This window comes from Mytilus trossulus, unplaced genomic scaffold, assembly GCF_036588685.1.
Source record: "Mytilus trossulus isolate FHL-02 unplaced genomic scaffold, PNRI_Mtr1.1.1.hap1 h1tg000103l__unscaffolded, whole genome shotgun sequence".
Lineage (NCBI taxonomy): Eukaryota > Metazoa > Mollusca > Bivalvia > Mytilida > Mytilidae > Mytilus > Mytilus trossulus.
The window spans coordinates 1,941,237-1,968,058 of NW_026963296.1; the positions used below are offsets into that span (position 1 = coordinate 1,941,237).

At 32.2% G+C, this 26,822-nt stretch overlaps 1 protein-coding gene across 2 annotated transcripts; it reads right to left on the reverse strand.

Annotated features, from left to right (window-relative positions):
* Nucleotides 1-2,649: 2,649 nt before the first annotated feature.
* LOC134699992 (putative leucine-rich repeat-containing protein DDB_G0290503) lies at nt 2,650-26,741 on the reverse strand. 2 transcript variants are annotated; one of them, XM_063561394.1, is made up of 12 exons: nt 26,699-26,741; nt 25,543-25,616; nt 23,159-23,222; nt 20,334-20,438; nt 19,511-19,626; nt 18,734-18,788; nt 17,645-17,864; nt 14,226-15,915; nt 7,347-7,410; nt 6,392-6,497; nt 5,089-5,236; nt 2,650-3,279 (listed from the first exon to the last, which is right to left on the reverse strand). In XM_063561394.1, the coding sequence occupies exons 2-12, from the start codon at nt 25,613-25,615 to the stop codon at nt 3,167-3,169; spliced, it is 2,754 nt and encodes a 917-aa protein (XP_063417464.1). In that variant the 5' UTR covers nt 25,616; nt 26,699-26,741; the 3' UTR covers nt 2,650-3,166. The 2 variants fall into 2 exon arrangements, with proteins under 2 accessions (XP_063417464.1, XP_063417465.1); XM_063561395.1 differs by lacking the exon at nt 26,699-26,741 and adding an exon at nt 26,429-26,670.
* Between the last annotated feature and the right edge of the window lie 81 nt (nt 26,742-26,822).

Genomic DNA, 26,822 nt, shown 5'->3' on the forward strand with positions numbered 1-26,822 from the left:
GAAACGATTGATAAGTCAAAGGTCATGACATGAGACTCTTTACATCAACTTAGATAGGAATATGCTCACTCAAATAATGTACAGACTAAAAAACAAATTAACGATTAGTTCTCAACCAATAGACAGCGAATCTTAACAATGGCATTCATTTTTTTCCAAAACGTTTAGTGACCATAACAATGATCTGCTAGCCAAGTTACACTGGAATTCATACATGCAGGGGGTAAAGTCACACATATGCAACAATGTTGTGTGGAGGTGCTCTTATTTTAGGTGCTATTAATATTTATTTGAAAGAAGATGAGATCCAGCAACCACATTATCTATTTGAGGATTTTAAAAACATTTTTTATTTAATAAAAAAAACATATTTTTGTTTGCTTTGAAGCCTTATGCTCTTAATATTACCCTGTATAAGTTTCTCAACTGATCATAAGTCATGAAGAATTTTGAATATAGAAGCTTCCATAAACCTGAATTTCTATAAATATAAGGCCTAGGAGATGTGATATTATTGCCAGTGAGACAACTATCCATCAAAGTTCACATGGAGAGGAAGTAAACAATTATGGGCAAATGTACAGCCTTCAACAATATGAGAAAACCCTATGCTGTCAGGTCGGCTATCCATGTCATTTGAACTCTCTGGTGAATACTTGACAAATTTCCAATTATACCATATCTTCATATTTTTATAGTATTATGGCATGTTTAGCAAAGAAATCTGTACCAGCAGGAGATACATGTAATTGTAGAATCTTGAATTAAAATATATAAGTGGCAATAAGGGCAATTATATATATGCAAAATAAGAATATGACAATGAGTAAATTTTATATAAAAATCACATTAAAACAAAATATATATAATCATAACAATATACAGTGAAACCTGTCCAAACCGAACACCCACGGGACTTTGTGTTTTGTTTGGTCTTCACAGGTGTTCGGATTAAAGAGGTAAATCAAACGCCACTCTGGGAGATGTCCGACGTGGAGCGATTTTGCTTTTTAAAATGATTTTGTCATCTGTTAATTCACTGACCAAATCAGATTCACAGTCACTGTCAAATGACAATTCCGAAGTTGAATCGGGAACGTCATTGTACATTGTGAGTTCTCGGACTAAACTGGTCACCCGCTGATTGATACTTCGGCACATGATAACAGTGAATCAACAGCAGAGGTCCAGTTTATTCTCGGTATTTATCGTTGCTAAAAAGCTACCGGATGTCTTCCGAAGCATTCGAATCATATATATAGGGCCTCTAAAGGGAATCCAGCAATCAAATTCTGACCTTGTTGTGTTGCACGACTTATTAATCAAGCGAAAGGCGTTAAAACTATTATCTAATTAAACAGTTTAGCCACAGAATGGCAGTTACGACTTTTTGGCCGTAATTATTTGAGTAAAGTGCATTTGATTGATCTGAGGGAAAGTTCCTTTCTTGTCATTATTGGCGATCGGGATAGCTGACCAGTTTAAAGTTTCTTTACCAAAAAATCCCTTTATACATGGACATAGACATGCTAATTAGTTTGTAATAACAACCCACAAGTTCATTTGACCTCAAATACCATTGGGGATACTCTGTCATCCTGTGTTTGTTTAATTAAATCATGCAAATCATTAATAATATTTTATTGTTTTGATTGGTATTGATCGATTTTGACAGGTAATTTTTAGATACAAATTTACTAACAAGCCTTCAAAAAGAGTTTGGAGTTCGGTGTTGACAGGATTCGTTTTTATCAGGTTAGATTAATGTTAATTGATAGTGAAATTTTATGGAACTTTGAAAATTGTTCGGTTTAAACTGAAATTCGGTTTTATCAGGGTTCGGTTTACCCAGGTTTCACTGTAATACAAAAGTAACACAAAAAAAATTTATCAAGGAAAAAAATTCAATTAACTGCATGGCTTAGTATATGACAATCATATAGATTAAATATAAGGAATGTGTAGGTTTGATTTTTAACATAAAATTATTTCACATTCCAAGTTCATTTTAAACAAGCATTTCAATTTCATCTCATTTAAGTTTATATTTAGTTAGGCCGATAAAAAACAATAAGCTTGTCGTGGCAATCTTTAGATTTATCAATTGATATGTTATACAGGATTTAAACTTCTGGCATTTCATCAACATTTTTATTGATTAACAGCATATTTATTTGTGTTATAATGATAGAAATTATAAATTTTGATCTGTGTTTTGTTGTGAATAGGAACATTTCACAGCTTTTCTTATAAATCGAATTTCAATTTATAGTTATCATTATCATCTACCAAAAACACAAGAATATAAATATCATGAAAAAGAATTGTGATATTTCTGGAATATACTTTCACAAGAATACATTTCCATGTGAACACACTTGAATTGGTGAGATATTCTTGTTTCCAAGCAAGACTTTTATATAGCAGACTATGCAGTATGGGCTTTGCTCATTATTGAAGGCCATATGGTTTCCTATAGTTGTTAATGTTTGTGTCATTTTGGTCCTCTGTGGATATTTGTCTCATTGGCAATAATACCACATCTTCTTTTTTATATTTTCTCTAGTTAATAACACAATTTTTATACCTCTAAAATTAAACAAAGATCATAAATTCTACAACCATGCTCATCAGTCCTATTACAAAAATAATAAATATTAAGTAAAAGAAATAGAAAAAAAACCAAAATGAGATCTCTATTAGACAACATGTAAGAAGGTAACTAAAACATTGGTTAACATATAAATAAGAAATAAATCCCTGAATATTCAATACCTCCAGTATAAATATACATATGCCCACATTTAATATACATATGCCCATATTTAATATACATATGCCCACATTTAATACACATATGCCCATATTTAATATACATATGCACATTTAATACACATATGCCCATATTTAATATACATATGCACATTTAATACACATATGCCCATATTTAATATACATATGCACATTTAATACACATATGCACATTTAATACACATATGCCCATATTTAATATACATATGCACATTTAATACACATATGCCCACATTTAATTACATATGCACATTTAATACACATATGCCCACATTTAATTTACATAACAAATTCTTAGTACAGTTGATGTCAGCTTTATGAAAAGAATTTTTGTCATGTTGATGTCATGTGACTATCAGCTGTATTTGTCTTCTTCATTTTTAGATTTGAACAGTTTTCTGTATTTACTTCTTCTGTTAAACGTTGGTTCTTTCTTTTCTTCTGGTGATTCCTCTCTGTTTATGTAGCCTGAAAGGAGAAAAGAAAAAGATAAATAATACTGCAGGAAGGATAAATTGTGATTTTTCAGATTGAGAACAGAAATATAGCTCTTATGCTATGCTTTTCGTTTTGAATTATAAAGTGTGATTGGATTTTAAATCAAGAACTGGAACACTATATAATGGGGCAATGAAACAACTTTCCATCAGCGACCAAATGGTGAAGATGTAAGCAAATACAGGTCACTGTACAACCTATTATTTTTTTTTCATAGATTTTTGGGATGCATAACACTCATCAGTCATAAGCCAAAAAAAACAGGAGACAAGGACTGAAACAGATTTTATAATACATGTTATAGTCATCCAAATCATGAGGACGTCTGTAAACTTTCAAACTTTATAATTTTCCTTGACAGGCATAATGTATTTTTTTAAATATTAAGATGAAATCACAAATAGCAGAGAAATTACCATGGCATATAAATGTTGCACTTGATTTTTAACAGGTAAACATTTTAGCCTTTTATTGCTTATGAAACACTAAGATGTGGTAAGATTGCAAATGAGATAACTCTACGACTGTCATACAAGTGAGAGGTTTAGCTAGCTATAAAACCAGGTTCAATCCACCATTGTCTACATTAGAAAATGCCTGCACCAAGTCAGGAATATGACAGTTGTTATCCATTCGTTTGATGTGTTTGGACTTTTGATTTTTGATTTTCCTTTTTGAAATTTCCTCGGAGTTCAGTATTTTTACTTTTTACACAGTTTTAAGGATATTTCTGTTAAGGGTTTTTGTAAGTACAGTCGACTCCCGTTATCTCGAAGTCAGCCGGACCGGAGAAATATTTCGAGATACACATAGTTCGACTCAAACGAAAACCGGAAGTTTGCCTGAACAAGGGACACAACTCTTGCTTAGCATGGTAAAGCTAAAATAAATCCGGGTGAATATGGGAAGGGGATCGATATTCTGGTATTAGATCAATGTATTTGTATGTCATGGTCTTTCGTTATTATAATAACATTGTTTTACTTATTCAATTGTTTCAGTTACAATGTTTCCTATGGCTTTTATCCGAGAGAGTAATTTCGAATCGATAGTTTCGTTATTCAGGTCGTTTAAAGTTGACAAATAGTTTATTCTCGGATACAAAAGACTTTAGAAAATTTAGATTCCTCTTCATTTTGTTTTATCTCACTCTTTCTTTTCATAAAAGAAAATACAACAAGATTAAAGACGCCGATTGAGTAGTTTTTAGGTGATCATCAACGGAAGTCATAATCCTTACTTTATACACACCCAAGCTCATTAGTGTAAATCACAATTAATTGTTTTGTAAACATTTTAAATACTTTTTCATGAACATTAACAATGTATCACTAATTATTTATAAAAATTCTATAAAAAATAATCTTAGGTAAACACTCGTGGAAATAGCATGTCATAAATCAATACAGTGGTCAGTGACTGGAAATTTAATTACACGTGTATTGTCAGATTAACTCTTCAATCCATTTAAATGCCGGAGGTCATGTTTTGACATATGTGTATTAGTTCGAGATAAATAATGAATTTTGAATGCTTTTGTTAACCTTGGGATCGTAAATTTAGTTTGACTCAACCGAAATTTCGACACATCCAATTTTGACTCATCAGGAGTCGAATTACATACATTTATATGGACCAAAGATCGGGACCACGTGAAAACTTCGACTCATCCGAAATTTCGAGTTAACCGAGTTCGAGACAACGAGAGTTAACTGTACTGTAAAAAATTGTGAAATTACTACATCATAAAGATGGATATTTTAATGTAATTTTCTATACCTCTCTCTTCACATTCTGGTGTGTCCATGAACCCAACAGACCAAAAATGTTCAGGGGTACTTGGAGGGGCATGTCTAGCTCTATGTCTGGAACATTCCTGCATCCTCTTCTGTATGGCCTCATCAGATTCACCGGTGTCTTTATAGAACTAAAAAGAAAGATAAATATATGTTTTTCATTTGCTAACCGAATGAAGTTTAAATAAGAGGCAGCCAATATTAAATAGACTGACATGAAGATCTTCAAATAGTGTATCCCCTAGAGGTTCAAAACAAATATATAGTTATTAGAAAAGGATTTTTTTGAGAGTTGTTATGCAATCTGAAACATTGCAACTGACTTTCATAAATTTCTACTGATTCTAACAGTACTGACATATACAAATAGAGAAGACACAGAGAGGATGATACATATTTTCATAAGTTTTCAATGTTAACTAATGTTGTGTCCCTGTGTTGGTGTCTCATTGGCGTGTACCCTAAATCTCCATGCTATCAATAACCAGGTTGGACATCATCCTCCTCCTCTGATAAATATATTGAAAAGTCTAATCACAAAAATATTGAATGCTGCGGAAAATTCAATCGTAACGTCACTAATCAAACTTCAAATTCAAATGACAAAACACATCAAATGAATGAACAACTGTCATATTTTTGACTTGGTACATGCATTTTCAAATGTAGAAAATGGTGGATTAAACCTGGTTTAATAGCGCTAAAATCGCTCAATTATATATCAAATTCCGTTATATTTACAATGATGTGTGAACAAAACAGACATAATAAATATGGGTACAGCAGGCATCACTGTGTTACAATCTAAAAAAAAACCAATCATTTACAAAAAAAGCACAAAAGCATCTATCAAATTAAAAATCACATTCATTGCTACGTGTTTCTGACAGTTCACAGCTTCATTTGCATTTTCATTTATATATTAAATTTTTGATACAATCCTTATAAAATGTCAAATTCTATCAAACATTTTATCAATATCCTTTAAATACAATTGAGTGTTATCATAATGATACTGATTTTTAAGAATTACATATAAAAATTGCCTGAAAATCTATAACACTGTAAATTCAGAAATCAATGTGAGGTTTTATTATTGCTAAAAATGCAACAGACTTGTAAATGCAATAATTTGAACTCGCATTTTGAAATATTTTATATGAATTGAACAGGATTTTTCAAAATCGTTAAAATTGAAATTGCATTTTGTCTAAAAAGACAAAATCGCAATAATAAATGCACACGATAATTTCTTAATTTACAGTAATACACAAAAGGTTACATACATCAGCACATTCTTGACACCAAAAAGCTTTCAGTTTCCTTCTGTCCTCTTTACCACGGACAACATCAACATAGGCATAGGCAGGCTCTGTAGTTATCTTTGGACGACTGTAACAATGAAAATAAACAAATACATTTTAAATCATTTCTCATAATGGAGATCAATCAAAAAAAGTAATCTTAGAGATACATTTAACATGCTTGTCATTCTTGTAAACAAACTATAAAAAAAGAAGCTTACATGTGAATCTTTACCCGAAATTCTCAAAAACCCTTCAATTTGTAAAAGATGGGCATGATGGGTGAACCAAGCTTTTCATGATGTGGCCTATAGTGAATATTAGGGATGTTTTTTTTTGTTTTTTTTGTCTCATTGTTGAAGCATTTTTGTGACCAGAATTGCTTACATCCACATCTTTTAAAATCCTTTCAATTGTTGTCACATTTGCAATCTTATTACATCTCTTTATTTTTATTTTGTATAAATTTTCTTCTACCAGTATGCAAGATTTGTAAGACTAATATTTCTTGCAGTTGCTAATTAGCTCTAATGTTTAATTCATACAATAACTGGAACAGACAAACAAACCAATAAATGAATATATTTTATTTCATATCTCCTCCATCATAAAACTGGAACATAGTACACGGATACCCCACTCACACTATCACTGAAATAGGGATAAAAACTCTTATTTGGCATTAGAATTAGAAAGATCATATAATAGGGAACATTTGTACTAAGTTTAAAGATGTTCTGACCTCAACTTCATCAATAATTACCTTGACCAAAGACTTTAACCTGAAGCTGGACAGAAGGAGGAACAAACAGATGGACAAACGAATGGACACACAGACCAAAAAACATAATGCACCTACAATAAAAAAAAAATCTTTATCTACTTCATTAGGTAAACTTTAAAAATATCCAATAAATTTCCAGAAAATAATACATACACATCAAAACTATCATCCATCTGTTTGTTTATCTGTGGTTCTTCTGTTTCCACGTCTTCTGTGTCTGTAAAGATAGAAAAATATCCAGTAAAACATTGTTTCTTAGATCATATATACAAATTAGTCTATTCACATAGCTATTTAAAAATGAAGTTCTAAAATTGTATAATTCATGGGTGGTCTCCCTTTCTTTAAAAACAAAATATGATCTGAACAAGTCAATTAATGTGAGAGGTGAAAAATACTTGACTGGTTGTCAATATCAACATGATAAAACTGGCCAACTCTTAAAATAATAAATGAGAGGATAAGATCTTTACTTACAGAATTCATGAAAATTCTACTCCCACTTACTTCTGTATGCACTGTCTTTAAAAAAATATGAACCATGATTTTCTGTAATGCAATAAAGCTTCAGTGTTCTCCCAAGGATTTTTGGATAGCACCACACTCATTCTCAATTTAGGGTCGCAATTCTATGTACCGCAGTGTAAAAGACATATTCAACCAGAGATTTGTATATTTTTATATATAGTTGGATAGGGAATACCGGTGCGGAGATAGAAATAATTGTTTTTCACATGTAACTCTCACAATTTAAACAAAATTCAGCTTTATGAACGTCAAAAACAGTATTTACGTTACTGTCCACGGCAAGGTATCAAATTATTAAAATCTCAGTCTCGTGTTATTTGAGTTATTTGTGCACAACAAACTCTGCAGTTATTTGAAGAATGATCATACTTTTCAACTGATACTTGTATAATGCATACATATAACACATTTTAAAAATTAGATTGAAACGAACTCTAAATTTCATGTGTCACCAAGACCAAACTATTTGAATATTGTGTTTCTTAAACGAAGTTAGCACTGCATTAAATGTAGTTATAGTAAACAAAACTTATTTGTTTTATTCCTTAGACATATTGTTTAAGCTGACAAATATCAAATATAACAAAATTGTTCAGTTCACTTTGATTTTGCATTTTTTTCCATACCAAGGATCATGGTTATAAAAACAGGAGATATTTACGTGTTGCACGACACAATAATAACACACATCCCAAATGTCAACAGCTCTTAGTTATTAGAAAGGTGGAAGTATATGTACAATTTTTACATCTGTACTGTCTTCTACATAAACAGTAAGTATTAACAACGAATGACTATCCAGCCAAAAATATTTACGTTACCGATATTTACGATACAAAATATACCTTTGGAACGGACCCAGGTACTGATCATCATTTTAGCACTTTTCAAAAACAGCGTCTATGACGTCATTGTTTAACACGTTGTTTACAAGATTTTATGGCGTTACATATCCATACATGACAGTAGAGAGATAAAAGCAAATAGAAGAGCAAGGTAACTATGACAATGTTTGATATTTATTTTTTCTTACGTTTTGATATAAACTGATGAAGTAGAAGTTTAATTGTGTTCCATGCTTAGTTCTTGTCATTTTCAAATACACTTTTTGTACTGATCATTTACACAAGTTAATTGAATGAGGAAAGTATTTACGTTACGATTGGGTAACGTAAATATTTTACAAATTATAACTGAATTATAAAGTGAATACAATAAAAAAACAAGTTGTCTTTGTGATTTTAAAGTTGGTTTATAGATATATGATGCTAGTTTCAGTAGTTAAACTTAATAGAAATGAATGTTTTTCTACTATAGCTTCATTAAAAAGATGCGTAGTAATGCTAGAATTGTCGTGGAATTTCACCATAAGTTAAGCAGTCAAATCAATAAAACGTGCTAAAAATGCATCTCAACATTTATAATATGCTATATCAAGATAACAAAATGAACAAAAAACATTACATACAAGTTTACCAATTACTACACCTAATCTGCTTTTGGGTCTAATTGTAACGTAAATATCAAAATTTGATTATTGCTTAAAGGTAAATTTTTTATTACATAATTATAACATACATTGTGTTTACCTAACTAGACCTTCTTATTATTCATATCTTCGTTCAAAACAAAGTGTTTGCTAATATTGTTCATATTTTGATTTCACTAAATTAACATAAAACTAGAACATTATAGTTCAATTTGATGCAACATGTACTCCTTTTTCAGGTATACATGGCCAAGTCACGAAGTCAAATCCAAAAAGAGTACAGAGAAAGAAAGAAATTGAAAGATGGAAAGAATTATTTAAAGAAAGAATCAGCCAGGGTGATTAAATACTATGTTCCAGCAGCTGAATTGCCAACTAAGGAAAGAAAAAAAAGAAACGCAAGAGCAAAGGTCCACAACCAAACACATAGACGCAAAAGAAATGCAGCAGCGTTGGTTTTGAATGAATCTGTTACAGAAAGCAGTGGTTATGAAAGTATAGGTAGTTCATTGGTGGTAAAGTTGCCACTTGTTGGAAGGAGGAAAGGAGGAAAAAAGAAAAATACAAGAGCTTTAGCTAGAGCCCATGGTGCAATGAAGCGTTTGAAAGTAGAAAAGGAAAAGCTTCTGAAAAAATTAAAAGCAAAGTCCAGACAACTGAAAAGGCTCAGCACTAAGATTAATACCGGAACTAGAAGGCCATCGGAACCTTGTACACCTAACAGCAAAACTGAATTAGAACTGAGAGAATTAAATTTGACACCCAAAAGAAGGGAGAGGGTAAAGCGAAAGTTAATGTTGAAGAATGTGGTGTTGCACGAAATTTCAGAAGCAAGAGCGTCAACTTCGTCCATGTATGAGAGACAGTCCATAGCTAGACTAGTTTCTGGAAAGTTGTCAAAGAAATACAGACTCAATCTTGCTATAAGTAAAGGAACTGGTATATGTAGAAAGACTTTGACAAAAGTTTCCACAAAGCGGGTTAGACCAGACAGACGTATTTGTGCAGTCAAACAGCTTGCTCTAGATGTCGAAGATTTCATGAGCAGAGAAGATAATAGTCGCATGCAACCAGGAAAAGGGGATGCAATTAAGATTTCGAAAGGAGAAAAGAAGCAAACAATTATTCTAACAAATTATCTTGCTGATCTACATAAGAAATTTTCTGCAGAAAACCCTCAAGTGAAAATTTCGTTGGCAACCTTTTGTCGTTTACGTCCACGCCATATCTTAACAGCAAAGTTCATATCCCGAACATCCTGTCTATGTATAAAACATCAGAATATGGCCCTCAAGTGTCAGACACTTAAGAAATACAACATTTTCGTAAGAGAAAATCCAGAACACTTAATTGGTCAAAGTCTTGAAATAGAGCGTTCTATGGACCAGCTGCTAGAAAATCGAGTGGCTTATCGAGTATGGAAACAAGTCGTTGTGGAAGATAAAAAGAAAATGAAGATTATAGAAAATACAGTAGAGAAAAATGAATTTATAGAGATGATGAAAGTTGAAATGAATCAGTTTGCAAGTCACGTTGACAGAGTACGGTGTCAATATAGAGAAATCAAAACACTTAAAGATAGCCTTAAAGAGAAAGAAGTTTTAGTCCAAATGGACTTTGCAGAGAACTATTCGTGTAAGTCCCTTGCAGAGGTACAGAGTGCCTATTGGAACCAGACCCCAGTCACCATACACCCAGTAGTTGTATATTTCCGAGGCCAATCAAAATTAGAACACAAAAGCATCGCAATAATTTCTGATGAACTTTCTCATTGTACCAGTACAGTGTGCACATTTCTTGATTCTTTAGTTCCAGTCTTGAAGGAAATCTGTCCAAATGTCGAGTTTGTTCACTACTGGACGGATAGTCCATCAAGCCAATACCGCAATAAAACCATTTTTGACCTCATAGCAAATCATTCATCAGTTTATGGAATTCAGGCCCGTTGGAATTATTTTGAGGCTGGGCATGGCAAGGGACCTTGCGACGGTCTTGGTGGAACAATTAAAAGAATGGCTGACGAAGCAGTGAAGAGAGGAGCAGTTGTTATTCAAGATCCAAAAGAATTTTTCGATTGGTCAACGACTTCAAACATGAAAGAAGTAAAATTTTTGTTTGTAAAGAAAGAAGAATGCAAAAAGAAGCTCGACCAACTGAATAAAATAAAGCTGAGGCCAATTAAAGGAACAATGAAGTTTCATGCTGTAGCCTATGACTTACAGACAGCCGAACTTTGCACGAGAGAAACTTCGTGCTATTGTGGCATATGCTTGAAGGGGAAATTTTGTGAATCATGGAGTCGACAGACATATGACAGTCACTCAAATGATACCAGTCACACAAAAGAAACAGTCAATCAAAACGAATTGCAAGAAAGTAATGAGATCCAAAATGAAGATTTTCATGAAATAATAATAGTAGAAGTGTCAGTGGATGACTTTATTGCATGTGTTTATGAAGGTCAGTGGTACATTGGGAAAATTTTAGATATGGACGACGAAGATGTACAGGTTACCTTTCTCGAAAGAGCGAAAGCTATGTTTAGGTGGCCAACTTCACCTGACACGATATGGTGCAAAAAATCAGACGTCTTCTATAAGCTTGATCATCTAGAGCCTTCGGGCAAGAGTAAACGCTTTTGGAAAATAAGCCCAGAGGACAGAACTAGAATTGAGAACAACTTTGAAGCTCATGAAATGAACACAAATAAATGAAACATATTTGTTGAATCGTTTAAAATGTTTGATGCATAATCTTTGCATTTTGATATTTACGTTACCAATTAAAAATTTGAAATTTTTGTCTCTTTTTTTATGGTAGACAAATGTCTGAGTTGATAAATTCGTTGTACATTCAATATAAAACACTTTCAATGTTTAAAGTCAGAATTTCGGTTTAAAATTTTATAAGTCAGATTATTGATATTTACGTTACATTTACACAGGTCTATGAAAAGTTTAAAATATCTACCATGTAAACATTTCTTTGGGGAAACCTTTATCATATTTCATTGCAATTATTCAAAAAAAGGTATCAGCCATAAATTGTTTACTTACAATGCATTGAACAGAAAAAAAAATAAATCAAAGAAATTGATTTTATAGAGTAAAAGGAACAGCTACAGTTTAAAAACGGACCCAGTTTTGATTAGGCTGATTCGGTCATATGAATTTCGGACCATGGTAACCAGAAGTGAATTTGAAAGTCAAAACTGTTGGTCTATTTAGATAACTCAATATTTTGAAGTATATTGATCAGCATTAGCTTTATTTAATATGTTTAAAACAGTCAGTTGCAGATCACGTAAATATTTTGTCAAAAATTGGACATAAAAGGCTTCAAAACTAAGAACTGGTAATTTTTTTATCCATGTTTGTGAGTAGAAAAGAATTGCAGTTTTGGTTAACAGGTTTATTTAGGTATAATGTATGAAAGGTTTTAATGTATTTTTGTAACCTTTATTACAATGTATTTAAGCATATGCCTTAGCCACCGTAACTTGAGAATGAGTGACCAGGGTAACGCGTGACAAAATGAATTTTACAGTATTTTGTGTTGCGTTGCGTCGCTTATTTTTTTCTTGTTACTTTTTGTCATTACCTGTTTGCCTTTGTTTTGTTTACTGTGGTACTGTGTTGTAGGACTTCTGGTCAGAAAATTATTGGTGGAAAAAGTAAATCAATAAACAGTTTGTATACTTTAATATCTTTGAAGAATAAATAAAAGAAAGCACAATTAGTCTTTAAGCTAAAGTCACTTCTTATATTTTGATCAAGCCATTTTGTCCCAATACTTGCAGTTACACTACACATTCCCCATGTTAGATTTCACCATAACAATGAACTTTGAACAAGATTTGATACAGAACCTTCAGTAAATTAAAAACTATTTTCCATAGTTTTAGACCTGATTCTTTTAGACCACAACAAATTTATTTTTTTGGTTAATATTTTGTATTACAGACATGAAGAGTACTTTATAAGAGTTATCTATTCACAATGTTCATCCCTAGCTACATTTCTGCATTGGAATATATTAGAGTTTTGGCAGCAGGCTGTTAAGTCCTGTTACAGTCAAATATTTTCAATCTAAAAAAATACCAATTTATTATAATATGTCTGTGCATCAATAATGGTATGATTCTCAAAAATAATTTGCAAAATGTTTTTGTTGGTGTGTTCTAAGAATGTTTTTATCCTTAATGTAACATTCTAATATAATTTTGCATTCAATTTGTACTTTATTTTAATTTGCAATGAGAAATTATATGTTAGGAGCATTTATTTGTAATTAGCAAAATCAGGGGAAGTAACTCCACAATTAATTCCTAAACGGCAAATTATTTCGACTTGAGACAGGCGTAATAGGGTTCATTAACAAATGTCTGCTTGTCCCTCACAAGTCTGTTATTAAAATTATGATCTCTTAATTAATTAAAACACAAAAGAATCATGTACATCGATTAAATCCAATCATCAATGTTATTAACCTCAACAGGTAAATCGATCATGTGGTGTAAACAATCCACTTGTCAATACTGGATTAAACTGGTTAGAACTGGTCAATTTTGATGTAAAGTTGAAGTCATCTGAAACTTTGAAACTTTACCGATTTTGATACGATTTTTTTACCGAAAACTTTACCACCACAGAGAAAAATTATACATCGCGGCAAGAACGATACCACCGCGGTAGAAAATTATACATCGCGGGCCCGTGGTCCTTTAAGGGCCTGGGGAGAACACTGAAGCTTAGTTGTCTCATCGTCCTTATCAAGGTTTTTAATAATGCAACAACAAACTCAAGAGTAAATTGCTGCATAGCATGTGTCACAAAAAATATTTGTATGTAAATTAGTATCACCTATTCAACAGCTAATGGTAATAGGGGTATTTCACAATTTTGAAACCAAATTGTTTGCAGTACTTGCATAAATGATCATATGAACTTTATTTTGATAAAGGAAATATTTTAAAGTCCACAGGTACTTTATATATAGTAAAAACAATTTGTTACCTCCAGTTTTCAGTTTTTTCTTTTGTCCCTTTAATCGTCCACCTCCGAATTTAACACTTGTAGAACTGCAAGGAATGGCTTGAGAATCTTCACCAAACTCTATACAAGTTGATGTTTTAGGGAAATCATCGTTTCCATGGAGATCTTCTAATCTGAAATCTTGTAAAGCGTCTATGCAGTCTGTATTTTCCTTCACCCTATTTTCTCTTTTTCCATTGTTGTGTCTGTTTGCCAAGGTCATTTCAAGTTCATCTCCTAGGTCCTGTGATTCAGCACAAAGTTGAGAAAGTTCAATAGCAGGGTCCAAACTGCCATTTATTCTAAATGGGTCAGGATTACCTCCCTTTGGTTTATCATTAATCCTAGATGGAGCCATTGTTTCTTCCATGTCTATGTCAGATAAATGTTTTTCTTCACCAGCAGGTGCAATAGTTTGATCAAGATCTGCTGATTTTCTCAGCTTACTTCTTTTAAATCTAGGTTTTGGCACTGCTGGTTTTTTAAATGGAGGACTATTTTCTTTGGACTCTAGCAATTCATTGTTAGATTGAAGTTTTTCACAAAGTTTTCCTGTAGATTCTTGTAAAGACTGTTCTATAGCCTGCTGTAGATCTGAATCTTGTTTTGTGCCGTTCATAAAAGCTTGACTCAATGAACTTTGTCGTAACTTATTTTTGAACTCCTCATCCATGTTGGAAGTGTCTTTTAATGGTGATTTTTCATGTACTTTTGATTTCCTTTCCCTCATTTTCCAAGAGCTGTTAATGTCAGGTGACTTTTCCTGTGACCTTGACTTTTTCCCTCTGACCTTCCGTGATAATTTTTCAACACTTCTGTCTTTCGATGAATTCAATATTTTGTACGATTGTGATGACTCTGAATCCTCGAACAGAACGTCCACTTCAGGATACCTTTGTTCATTTTCAGAAGTCAAAGGAGATTCGTTGTCAGATGGAATGTCTATTGGTTGTCGTGAAGATCTTGCTGAAATATTTCTGGCCATTCGACCATTACTGACCAATGAAGGTGATGAAAACTCAGGACTGGAATGAATATGAACAGTTTCTCCACTTATATCATCTGTTAAATTTGTACAATTGAGGTTTGATGTTTTCTTTACAATTTTACGATTTTTCAGTGGCACCAATTTGAGTGGGCTATCATGCTGAGATAATGTTTTAGCTTTAGTTTGTTCTCTTCCAGGATTGACTTGCTTTAACATGTGAGAAGGATCACTTTTATTTTTCTTCAAATTAATTTTTCTTCCTTCAAATTCCTCAGACTGTTCACCTTTATTCAACTTTGTCTGGTCCAAATCTGGACTGCTTAACATACTATGAAGCCATGACCTATTGACCTGCTTTTCCTTTTGACCTTGATCTTGAATTTTCAATCCATTGTCTTCATTTTCTGATGAAGAACTAGTATCCATAGCAATTGTCCATTTATTTTTCTTAATTCCTGTGAGATTTTTGGCGTTGTCAGCTTTTTCGTCACATACTGTTTCTTCTTCCTCTTCAAATAAATCAGCGTCAAATAAACAGGTCTCTGGGACAATAATATGGGGCCTCTTTTGCAAGTTATCTTTCCTTGATGATTTTCCCGTAATTCTTTCATTATCGATACCATCTGAATGCATCTCAATCATTGTTTCTTCCATTCTTGGTCTTTTCTGTTCGGGTGAAGGGTCCTACAAAATAACAGTTCAATGTTTAATTTCAGAAATTATTGTTATATTCTTATCATTGTGTAAATTGCAACAGGATATGCTTAGTTAAAATTAATCAATCTTAAAATTTGTGTCCATTGTTCAACCAATGGTTTTCATTAATGCATGTACACAAAAACTTCTGAATTAAAAGTACATAATATACGATAGGTTTTGAAGATTTTTGCTTTTTACTTGCCTACGGTGATAGGGGAAACAGAGTGGAATCACTATAGGAAATTCCCTTTAGTATATATCCTCTAATTTAAACTGAGGTTTCTCTTGGCTTATTTGATCATAATAAGCATAAGAATCAAACCTGCTATACATTGGCTCATCAGTACAAATTTTCTCCAATTAGTCAAATGTAAATGACACTAATGAGACAGCAATCCAGGAATATAAAACATCAAAAATCATGTAGGTAAAAAAATTACCCCAAACAATATATAAAACTAATGTCTAAAGATACAAAATGTAATACATTTATTTACATATTATTTTGATAAATAAAAAGTCCTTGGTACAGAAAATATAGTTTAAAAGTAAAAAAACACAATAAATCACATCATAAATCGAACATATGTATGCTGGTTTGCAAAAGAGGTGATCTTCTAATGGGACATCATCAGACATGAACGCATTTTTTCCGGACATCACAATAGAAAGTTCAGAAGAAAGCAAGAGAATTTGACGTCACAATCAAATTTTGACCAATGAAGAAAGGAGATGAAACGAACCACACATTGATTCAATAAAAATAATCAATACATTGCAATAGGTCAGAGAAAGGACAAATTGTTAAAGTATTGGAGAAATATATCTAGCTTTCGTTTTACTCTTTGGTTGTATTGACAAATTCCAAATTTCCATTCTCAATTTTATATATGCTGGTTTCACGATATTTGTACATGATCTAGGGAATACCTTCCGATGAACATGCAGTGAACCCATATTATTTTTTTTCTTTATACATTTCTACCAGTTTCAACCATATGAAAAGTATGAGGAACCGGATGTTCCACAGGGCGCATCTTGGTACGACCGCAGTCAGAGGTTGAACATGAACAGTTGGGGTAAGTATGGACACAACATTCAAGCTTAATACAGCTCTGAATTTGGATTGTGATAGTTGACACAGAATAGGTTTCTGATACAGAATAAATGTAATCTAAGAAATTAAAAAAAAATAATTGGACATTTACCTATTATTGTCCAATATCCAAAATGTAAGTATATGTTTAGATTCAGCATATCAAAGAACCCAAAGAATTCAATTTTTGTTAAAATCAAGTTAAGTTTAATTTTGGACCCTTTGTCCTTAGTGTAGACTAATTTGAAAACAGGACCAAAAATTAAAAATGTAAATACACTGTAAGATTTAGCATATCAAAGAACCCCAATACTTCAATTTTTGATGAAATCAAACAAAGTTTAATTTTGTCTCATTTTGACCCCAAATTCCTGAACTGTTGGGGAAAAAAATACCAAAATCAATCCCAACCTTCCTTTTGTGGTTATAAACCTTGTGTTAAAATTTTATTAATTTCTATTTACTTAAATACTAAAGTTATTATCCTGAAATTTACTGTTTTTGGACGACGATCTGACAATGCAGAAGTGTTTATACCAATATACGACCAAATTATTTTTTTAATTTTGCGGTCGTATAAAAATTAACTCTATTGGTCATCCCCCTTAAATAAAATACCTCTGAATATCTGCTTCTCTTTTTGTTCCTTGGTAGCCTCAGTTTCAAACTTTTATCTAGCCTATCAGGACTTGGATCCTCCTCTATTTTGTCATGTGACTTCCTATTGGATTCTACAGTTGCATGTCCATCGTCAGAACCAGGCTGTTGTTTAGTCTTGTGTGGTGTATATTTACTTGTAGAATCTGGGCTTGATAATGCAGTGTTCAAATTTCCATTTCTATGAGAGGAAAAAGTTGATGAAGTGATATTGTTAGTTACACAGGGTGCAATTGTCCTAGTATTTGGAATTAATAAGGTCAAGAAATTTGTATCTAGTGTGGCAATTTTAGCCTATAAATTCCCATATTAAAACAGTTGCACACTATGTAGCAAATTTATCCTGATTTTGTTATCACAACCCTTATTACATGTATTATAAAAAATTCAATTATAAGGACACCAAATTTATTTAGATATTAAATCTAAAACTCTAAAAAATGATAGGACTATGGAATAAGGGAGATAATTTGACTTGACTTTATAAAAAAACAATTGTGAAGGTTCCATGATTTGTTATTTATTAACTTTCCGCATGCACTATGGTATATCAATGTACAATATATATACATGATATATGCTTGACATAGTCTGATGTTTAGCCAGTATCTTTAGAAATCCCAAACAATAGGGTCTTAAACATGTCAAGGTAGTACATACCACTACAGGGAGATAACTCTGAAAAATTAAGCTTCTCAATGATCAAAAGTAGTGTTTCTAATTAAATTCTTCCGAAAAGTGTGTGGTTCTTTTTTTTTCTTCAAATTTTTATGTTTTTCAAAGGGTCAAAAGAAATATTTTGTAAAATTTTATTAATAAAAAATAATCCAAACTAATTTTAGACAAGGTGTTTGATACCACCTTAAATGTAGATGATTAGAATACCTGCTGAACAGCTGATCACAGGTGAAACAAATTAAACCAGATCAAGGACACAAGTGAAGCTTGTTAAATTAAATAGTGTACATTTCAAACTGAACTTTTTGTCAGATATATTTTGATTTACTAACATTTGTAGATTTTGTTTTCATCCATCTTCAAATTACTTACAAGTGTCCATCTGTATTACAATGTTTTCTTCTTTCTAGTTCTTTTATTCTATTTTCTGAAAGAAAAAATATTTCTTCATATAATTTTAATCATACTTTTCAAGCTATAAATTACTAATTCTGTTAACAAATGCTTAAAATAAATTTTACATCAAAGTGCTAACAAAACAAAACATTCCCCTGCTTTCTCATATGAAATGGTGATGTTTGTGGTACTCATAGAAGTTTTGCCATGCAAATAAACAGGACTTTTCAGATGAAATTAACAAACATTGAAGAAAAGAAACTTAATACTGAAGAACACCAATGCCTAAAACAGATCCTAAAAATAAGATGGCAAAGTAAAACATCAAACAAAACAGTAAACGAAATAGCTAACACCAGAAACATCAGTTGTGAAATCAGAAGGAGACGGTGGACATGGATAGGACATACATTAAGACGTGAGAGAGACAACAACAGCTATATAGCTCTACAATGGGCACCTGAAGGGAAAATAACTAGAGGAAGGCCAAAAACTTCATGGAGAAGAACAACAGAGAGAGAAAGGAACCAACAAGGATGGACAGTTGGAATGTAGCCAGAACAGCGGCAAAAGATAGAAAAGGGTGGAAAAACAGCGTGGAGGCCTTATGCGACTTCTGGCGCGGAGAGAATTAAGGTTAAGGTAAGGTTTCAGATGAAAATAAAATATCCCAGCATATTGGTGCTTTGCTTTGTGTGTTTTGTTTGCTGTGAATGTACTGTATTAACATACACATTTTATACATCATTTTACCTAAATAAGTTATATGGTTATCTTTCTGTGTTAGTGTATTCTCATACACATCTTTAAGTGTCTGTATGGTGTGCTGGAAACTACTACATGCTGTACATCTATCATTTCTCTGATCTCTGAAATAGAACAAGTTGAACTGTTATCTATAGCTCCAAAATAGTACAATATCCTAGTATCTACAAAGTTGATGAGCAATGACTGTCAATCACCATCACACAGTATAGCAATCTCACATCGTCACATGTGAATTTTATTTTTAATTTCTAAAAATCCCTGATTTTAGTTCCTAAAAAACTGGAAGGAAAATAACATACACAGCCATTATTTTAAGTATTCATTAAACAGGAAGTTGTTAAATCTGCATTACACAATATAGCATGCTCATGTACATGTGCATCTGGATACCAAATTGGTTTTGATTTGTAGTTCCTTACATGCCTGAAGAAAACAAAATTTTATGGGATAGACAAACACAACTAGTATACCTAATCCTCTTTTGAATCACTTTTGAGTGTACTGAAATAAAGTTTTTAGCACTACATTTTGTATGCATTATATAATGTTATACAGTACCATTTTCTTCTTTTGCTTTCATTTACCATGTTTACTTGAGTTTCTAATTTACTTTAATATTAATTATGTTTCACTATATATAGACAAATTTATGTAAATGTCTGTCAGTCCATGAAGAAGAATATAATAATAAAAACTTGAGAACTTATAAAACTAACTCATTTTGCTTTGTGTTTGGAATCTAGTAAAATTAGCTGAATCACTTTGTGTGACCCAGGAAACAATGTTGTGCAGTTAGTAAAACAATCACCTGTTGATAATCTGCCTTAAACTATCTACTTCTCCTTTTAATTTATTATTCTCTTGTGTATAGGTCTCAACTTCTCTTTTTATATTTCTGTATTCCTCCTGATACCTGGAAAATAAAAAAGTTTAAACTTTTAATATAATTAAAGAACCTTAGTGAGCACGCTAACATATCCCACGTCCCCACATTGTCATTGGAGAAATTAAATAAGTGTAAGAAAAAAAATTGTATAAGAAAAATTCATTTCCTGCCAATATGCACATCTAAATAGTATGTCCTTATTATCTACAAAATTTCATGAAATTCTGTTGACTGGTTTCAGAGGAGTTGAGATGACAAACTGTTGCAGAAGTACATTAAAGTAAATAAGTTCAAAGGGGCGTAACTCTTAGAAAAAAAATTGAATTGCAATTTCCCGTCGATATCCACAACAACATAGTTTGTCCTTATTATCTGAAAAGGTTTCTTGAAATTCTGTTGTGTGGTTTGAGAGGAGTTGCAATGACAAACTGTTGCAGTAGTACTTTAAAGCAAATAAGTTCAAAGGGGCGTAACTCCTAGAAAAAAAATTGAATCACAATTTCCCGTCGATATGCACATCTACATAGTATGTCCTTATTATCTGAAAAGGTTTTGTGAAATTCTGTTGAGTGGTTTGAGGGGAGTTGCGATGACAAGAAATAGGACTGACGGACAGACAGACGGACGGGTCAAAAACATTATACCCTTCGCAACTCGTTGCGTGGGGTATAAAAAAAGGTGATGCTATATAATGTATATAGATATAAGATGATGTGGTATGACTGCCAATGAGACAACTCTCCTTCCAAGTCACTATTTATCAAAGTAAACAATTAAAGCTCACAGTACGTCTTCAACACGGAACCTTAGCTAACAACGAACAGCAAGCTATAAAAGCCCTCCAAAAAATAACTAGTGTAAACTCATTCAAAATGGAAAACAAAAGGGAAATTTCTGTTTATTGTTAATTAGTTAATATTCATGTCTTTTTACTTTTATGGTTCTGTGGAAAGACCTATTGTATTTGTTTTGATTGGTCTTAACCACCAAAATAATGTCATTCTTGTGTGTAATTTGTTTCGTCACATGATGCTTTGAGATTTGAAATATATGTTATTGTATATTTTATGCACTTTTAATTTTGACCCTGCTTTTCAATCAGAACAGTTCTTTGTAAGAGTTATCTCCCAAAACACTGTTTGTCTGGCGTGCCCATTTCCTTCCCAACTCTAAAAGAAATCATCAAATTTTATTTTTCTATATGCATTGTTGAATCCTCAAGATGCTTCATTCTATATTAGAGAACCTTAGTGAGCATGCTCACATACCCCACATTGTAATTGGAGAAATTAAATAATTGTAAGAAAAAATAATTGTATAACAAAAAGTATTGAATAATAATTTCCTGTCAATATGCACATCTACATAGTATATATCTCCTTATTATATACAAAGTTTCATGAATTTTGTTGTGTGGTTTCAGAGAAGTTGAGATGACAAACTGTTGAAGTAGTACATTGAAGCAAGTAAGTTCAAAGAGATGTAACTCCTAGAAAAAAATTCAAATGTAAGGAGTAGGTTCAGTAAGACCCCTTTTTGGCCCCAAATATAGCAGTTTTAGAAAATTGTGAATATGTAATCGTTAAGATATTTTTTTAAAACAAAACTGCTTCTGCTACATAAATATGCGCTGTTTTTGACAATGCAATGCACATATATCGAGTACAAGCATCATTAAGTCGTGCTAAGTTACTGAAATCTTCACAATTTGATCATTTTAGTTAAATTTTAGACGTTTTCCTTCTTAAATGAAAGTGGCCGCATTCGTGTTCATCCATAATATTGGAATGTAAGTTGTATTTGGTGATAATACATAATATATATAAAGGTTGAGGATGAACACGGATGCGGCAACTTTCATTTTTGACAAAAACCATCTGAAAAGTGACGATTTTTGGCATATTTGATAGATTTTTCATATTTTAGCTTGAATCGGAGCGTTTTTAATGACGTAATCGCTCAAAATCTTTTCCATAAAGTAATTGAATCAATTGAAATAGAGACTTAAGTGTTTAAAAAGTGTCTTAAATCTTTCGTTAGTTGAACTTGAAAATTGAGGCCGAAATCAGGCCTTACCGGACCTACTCCTTTCCTGTCGATATGCACATCTTCATAGTATGTCCTTATTATCTAAAAAGGTTTCATGAAATTTTGTTGTGTGGTTTCAGAGGAGTTGCTATGACAAACTGTTGCAGTAGTACATTAAAGCAAATAAGTTCAAAGGGGCTTTACTCCTAGAAAAAAATTTGAAACGTAATTCATGAAATTCTGCTGTGTGGTTTGAGAGGAGTTGGGATGACAAGAAACAGGACTGACAGACGGACTGACAAACAGACAGGTCAAAAACATCATACCCTCTGCAACTTCGTTGCGTGGGGTATAATTAAGGGAAGTGATACTGTGATTTCATATGAGTTATTTCCCCTTTTGTATTTGACATAAGTGATATGCAAATGTTTCTCATAAAAGTTAAGTCGTAGAAACCTAGGGTATCTTGATTTCAGGTCCTTTGTCTATCAATAAGAAAATGGTGTCAAGGTCAAAGCACAAGATCATTTTTTTTAAATTTGCCCTTTGCTATACTATACTATAAAAGATAGACATAGAACTGATGCTTAATGTTTGGAATAAGTGCAAAGAAAGCTATGATTAAATGCCAATAAAACTTTCAGTAAACTAGAAGTTGTTTGTTATTAATTATACTTATTTCTAAAATGTAAAATAATTAATGACTTCTTGATACTAGCCTTTGCTTCTGCTTTTGTAACGTAGTAAATCTTTCTTTCCACTCAGCTATTTGTTCTATGTAATCTGTAATGAGAAGCATATCTTCTATCAGCTGGTATCATAATCAGGTACACACATGTTGTAATCAAGATTAAGTACATGTATATATTGCAAATCATGATTCGCTCTTTGGATATTGTAATCATGCTTAGGTACATGTATATTGCAAATTGAGATTAGCGCTTTGGATATTGTTATTTTGATCAGATAAATCATGATTTAATAGATGTAGGTGTATTGTGAATCATGATTAGGAACACAAATGTACATGATTATTGTAAATCATGATAAGGTGTTTTATAAATCAATATAAGGTGCATGTATATTGAAAATATTGATTAAGTCCAACTACATGCAGTCTTCACACTTAACCACAGGCCCTGCAACCCAGGCTTGTAAAGTTGATCTTGGGCCTGTACAAAAATCATCTCTACCGGCCAACAGAATCTATCTAACTCAAATCTTCTAAAAGTTAAACCTCCAGCCTGTAAATTTATAGGTTTATTGTGAAAACTGCTCATGTTCATGTACAAATGTACTTTAAATTCAGAAATCCAATTACTTCGATTTTGTCATTTTAGATTACTGTGGATTCATTATTATTCGTGGTATGATAATTTCTGACAGTAAATCATGAAAAGGTACATGTATATGTATATCATGATCAAGAACATGTTTCTTATCAGAGTCATTGCATTAATAAATAGGTAAGCACAAACATAAGTTGGCTGATCATGCTTAAAACTTCAAACAATGCATTATCAGTCAATAGAACTTGGGCCTAAAATAAGTTATTGTTTGTTTCCCAATCCCCACCAACCCTGCAAAAACGGTCCTACTCATAAAATTTTATTGTCCAAACTTAGTCAAATATTATTTTATTCATTTCCGATTTTCATGCTAACCAGATCAACCGGCATTGTTTTAGCTTTTAGGAAAAAATATAATTATTTCCCTACCTACATACCCACACCTGGCTTGGCAGGGTCGGGATTAGGGAAACAAACAATATATTAATTTAGGCCTTGTATTAATCATGTGACATTTTGTTGATGTACGACTTAGTTATTCTGATTAAATGCAAATTCTATTTAATCTTAGTTTGCAAGAATCTGATAACACTTTGTTTACTTTTTGTTTTGGTAATTATTACATCAGCCTATGAAATTTCAATCTTCAAAATTTGAAAGTTGAGTATTGATCTGACAAAACCAGAGGACCATGAAAGGTTTTTAAAGCAGAAAGTTACGACAGGAGCATTGTCAGATCTTTGTGAGCAGATTGCATGCAAGTTAATGCATTTTGCACACGGTAGGGGTATTTCTCATTGTTGACAGCTGTATGGTTGCCTATAATTACTTACATGATCCACTTCATTTGATCTTCGGTGGATAGTTGTCTGATTGGCAATCATACTACATGTACTATGTGATGTCTCCTTATTTTCATTTTAGTTACCGAGAGAAATTACAAACAAGATAGAAAAGTGTCTAACTTGCAATCTCAAACCCTTAGAAGCGATGATATAGTAAGATACATGACATATATATCTATATTGCAGTAAAATAAGAAGAGTTAAAGACATGTGGTATAATTGAAAATGAGACAACAAACCATAAGAGACCAAATGACACAAAAATTAACAATTATAGGTCTGTACAGTCTTCAGCATAAGCAATAAAATTGAGAATGGAAATGGGGAATGTGTCAAAGAGACAACAACACGACCAAATAAAAAACAACAGCAGAAGGTCACCAACAGGTCTTCAATGTAGCATGAAATTCCCGCACCTGGAGGCGTCCTTCAGCTGGCCCCTAAACAAAAAACCTATACAGTACTGATACATTTCAGTTTAACATGTACTAGTCTTTATTTTTTTCAATTTATTAATTGAAAAGGTAATAGCCAAACCCTGGTATCAAACATATGCCCAGAAATACATCATTTGATACATGTAAATAAAATGAATAGTTTGGTTTGCTTTATCATGACTAAGGCCAAATGAAATAAAATGTGTGTTTCCTTTTTCATCTGAAAAAAAATAAGGTAGGTACAGTTTGTAGGAAGGGAATTTTTGTTAAAAAAACAATTTTTGTTTACATTGAGTCTATGAGAGAGAAATAAACAGTGTTTTTCGCAGGGCCTTTTAGCACCATGGAAATGTAATGCTAAAATTTTAAATTTGATGCTACAATGTATCTAATGTGGTTTTCTTATAGATTATGGTATGGACGTCATCTTATAACTTTTAGAAACAAGATGATATTTCAATTTCACCTGTTTACATGGATGCTAAATGAAATATTTGGGGAGAACACTGATTTAATTGAGCTTTAATCTTACCTCGACTTTTTCTGTTGTGGAAATTCAATGCCTCTATAATGATGCCCTTAAATGTCTTTTCTTCTGCTGCCATCCTATAAATAGAACTTAGATTTTTAAAAATTAGTCATAATTATTTTTTCCTACAAAAATTTATGTAGTGACTATCAAAATGTACCAAGATTCAAAACGATACATGTAGATCTTTCCCATGAGGGCACTGCATCGTTACGAAACTTGGTACATTTTGATAGCACTATATATATATATATATATACAAAAAAAATACAACTGAATTTATTATTATACTTTGACAATTTTTGAGACTAGTCTCTGTTATCAAATAATACTGCAATTGATTGAAAACAATGATCTTGTTATTCTACTTTGCAAATCAACATGATCAAAGGGAAACTAAGAAGAATAAGTTGTGGCAATATAAATAAAAGAATCATTCAATTTTTCAACAAACTTAAACATTTTCAGTTCAAATGATAAACATTATTCAACTATCATGACTATAGGGGGGAGGGGAGGGGGTTGGGGTTAGAACCTTTATCAGGACTCAGAGGTTTGGTGTTTTTAAGATCAGGATTTACCCTGCCAGGATGGTGGAATTCTTTTTACCAATTTCAGATGTCAGGATTTCAATTTATTTAAATTCGGGGCCTTGGGATTTTGTGTTTTTCAACCCAGGATTTCGGGATCAGGACCCCTCCTACCCCCTCACTATAGACAACAAATAGAAAAAGAATAAAAAAATCACGGCGAATGGACCCTGGGCAAACAGGTATTATTTCGTCAGGTACCATACTACGGTAAACGTGAATCAGGGCAAACAGACCCTGATTGGGAAAAGCCATGGTCAATTTTTTACTGTATGGCCTTCCTGCATGCTCTTATTTACCTGTACCAGCTTACTGACTTAAGATGCTAATCCAAATTTTTGAATTGAGATGTCAATGATGTGTGGGATTATATAGAAAAATTCTTCAGGACACAGAAAAAATATTGAACTCAAAAATAATTTGACTAAACTTTAGAAAATTTGTATGAAAAGTAAGCCCTTTGACGTGTTAAATGAAATTTTAGGTATTTTATGTAAACAAATTAAAGTGAAACAGTAACAGTTTTAATGATGCCCCAGTTACAATTGCTCATTGACCATTTATTTTACTTTTTTAGATTTTGGAAATGGCGCCGGAAACGCTTTATGTAAATATTTTACGACCATGCAAAAATATTATATTTGGCAAATTATTATCATATCGCACAAATAATTAAAACATATAATCTCGAAA

Excerpts from the sequence above, each read along its gene's own strand:
- LOC134699992 (XM_063561394.1), bottom strand. The coding sequence starts at position 25,615 with ATGGCAGCAGAAGAAAAGACATTTAAGGGCATCATTATAGAGGCATTG. Across the intron at positions 17,865-18,733 it reads TGTAATACAGATGGACACTT|AAATGGAAATTTGAACACTG; the intron begins GTAAGTAATTTG and ends TTCCTCTCATAG. Across the intron at positions 15,916-17,644 it reads AGAGAAGCAGATATTCAGAG|GACCCTTCACCCGAACAGAA; the intron begins GTATTTTATTTA and ends GTTATTTTGTAG.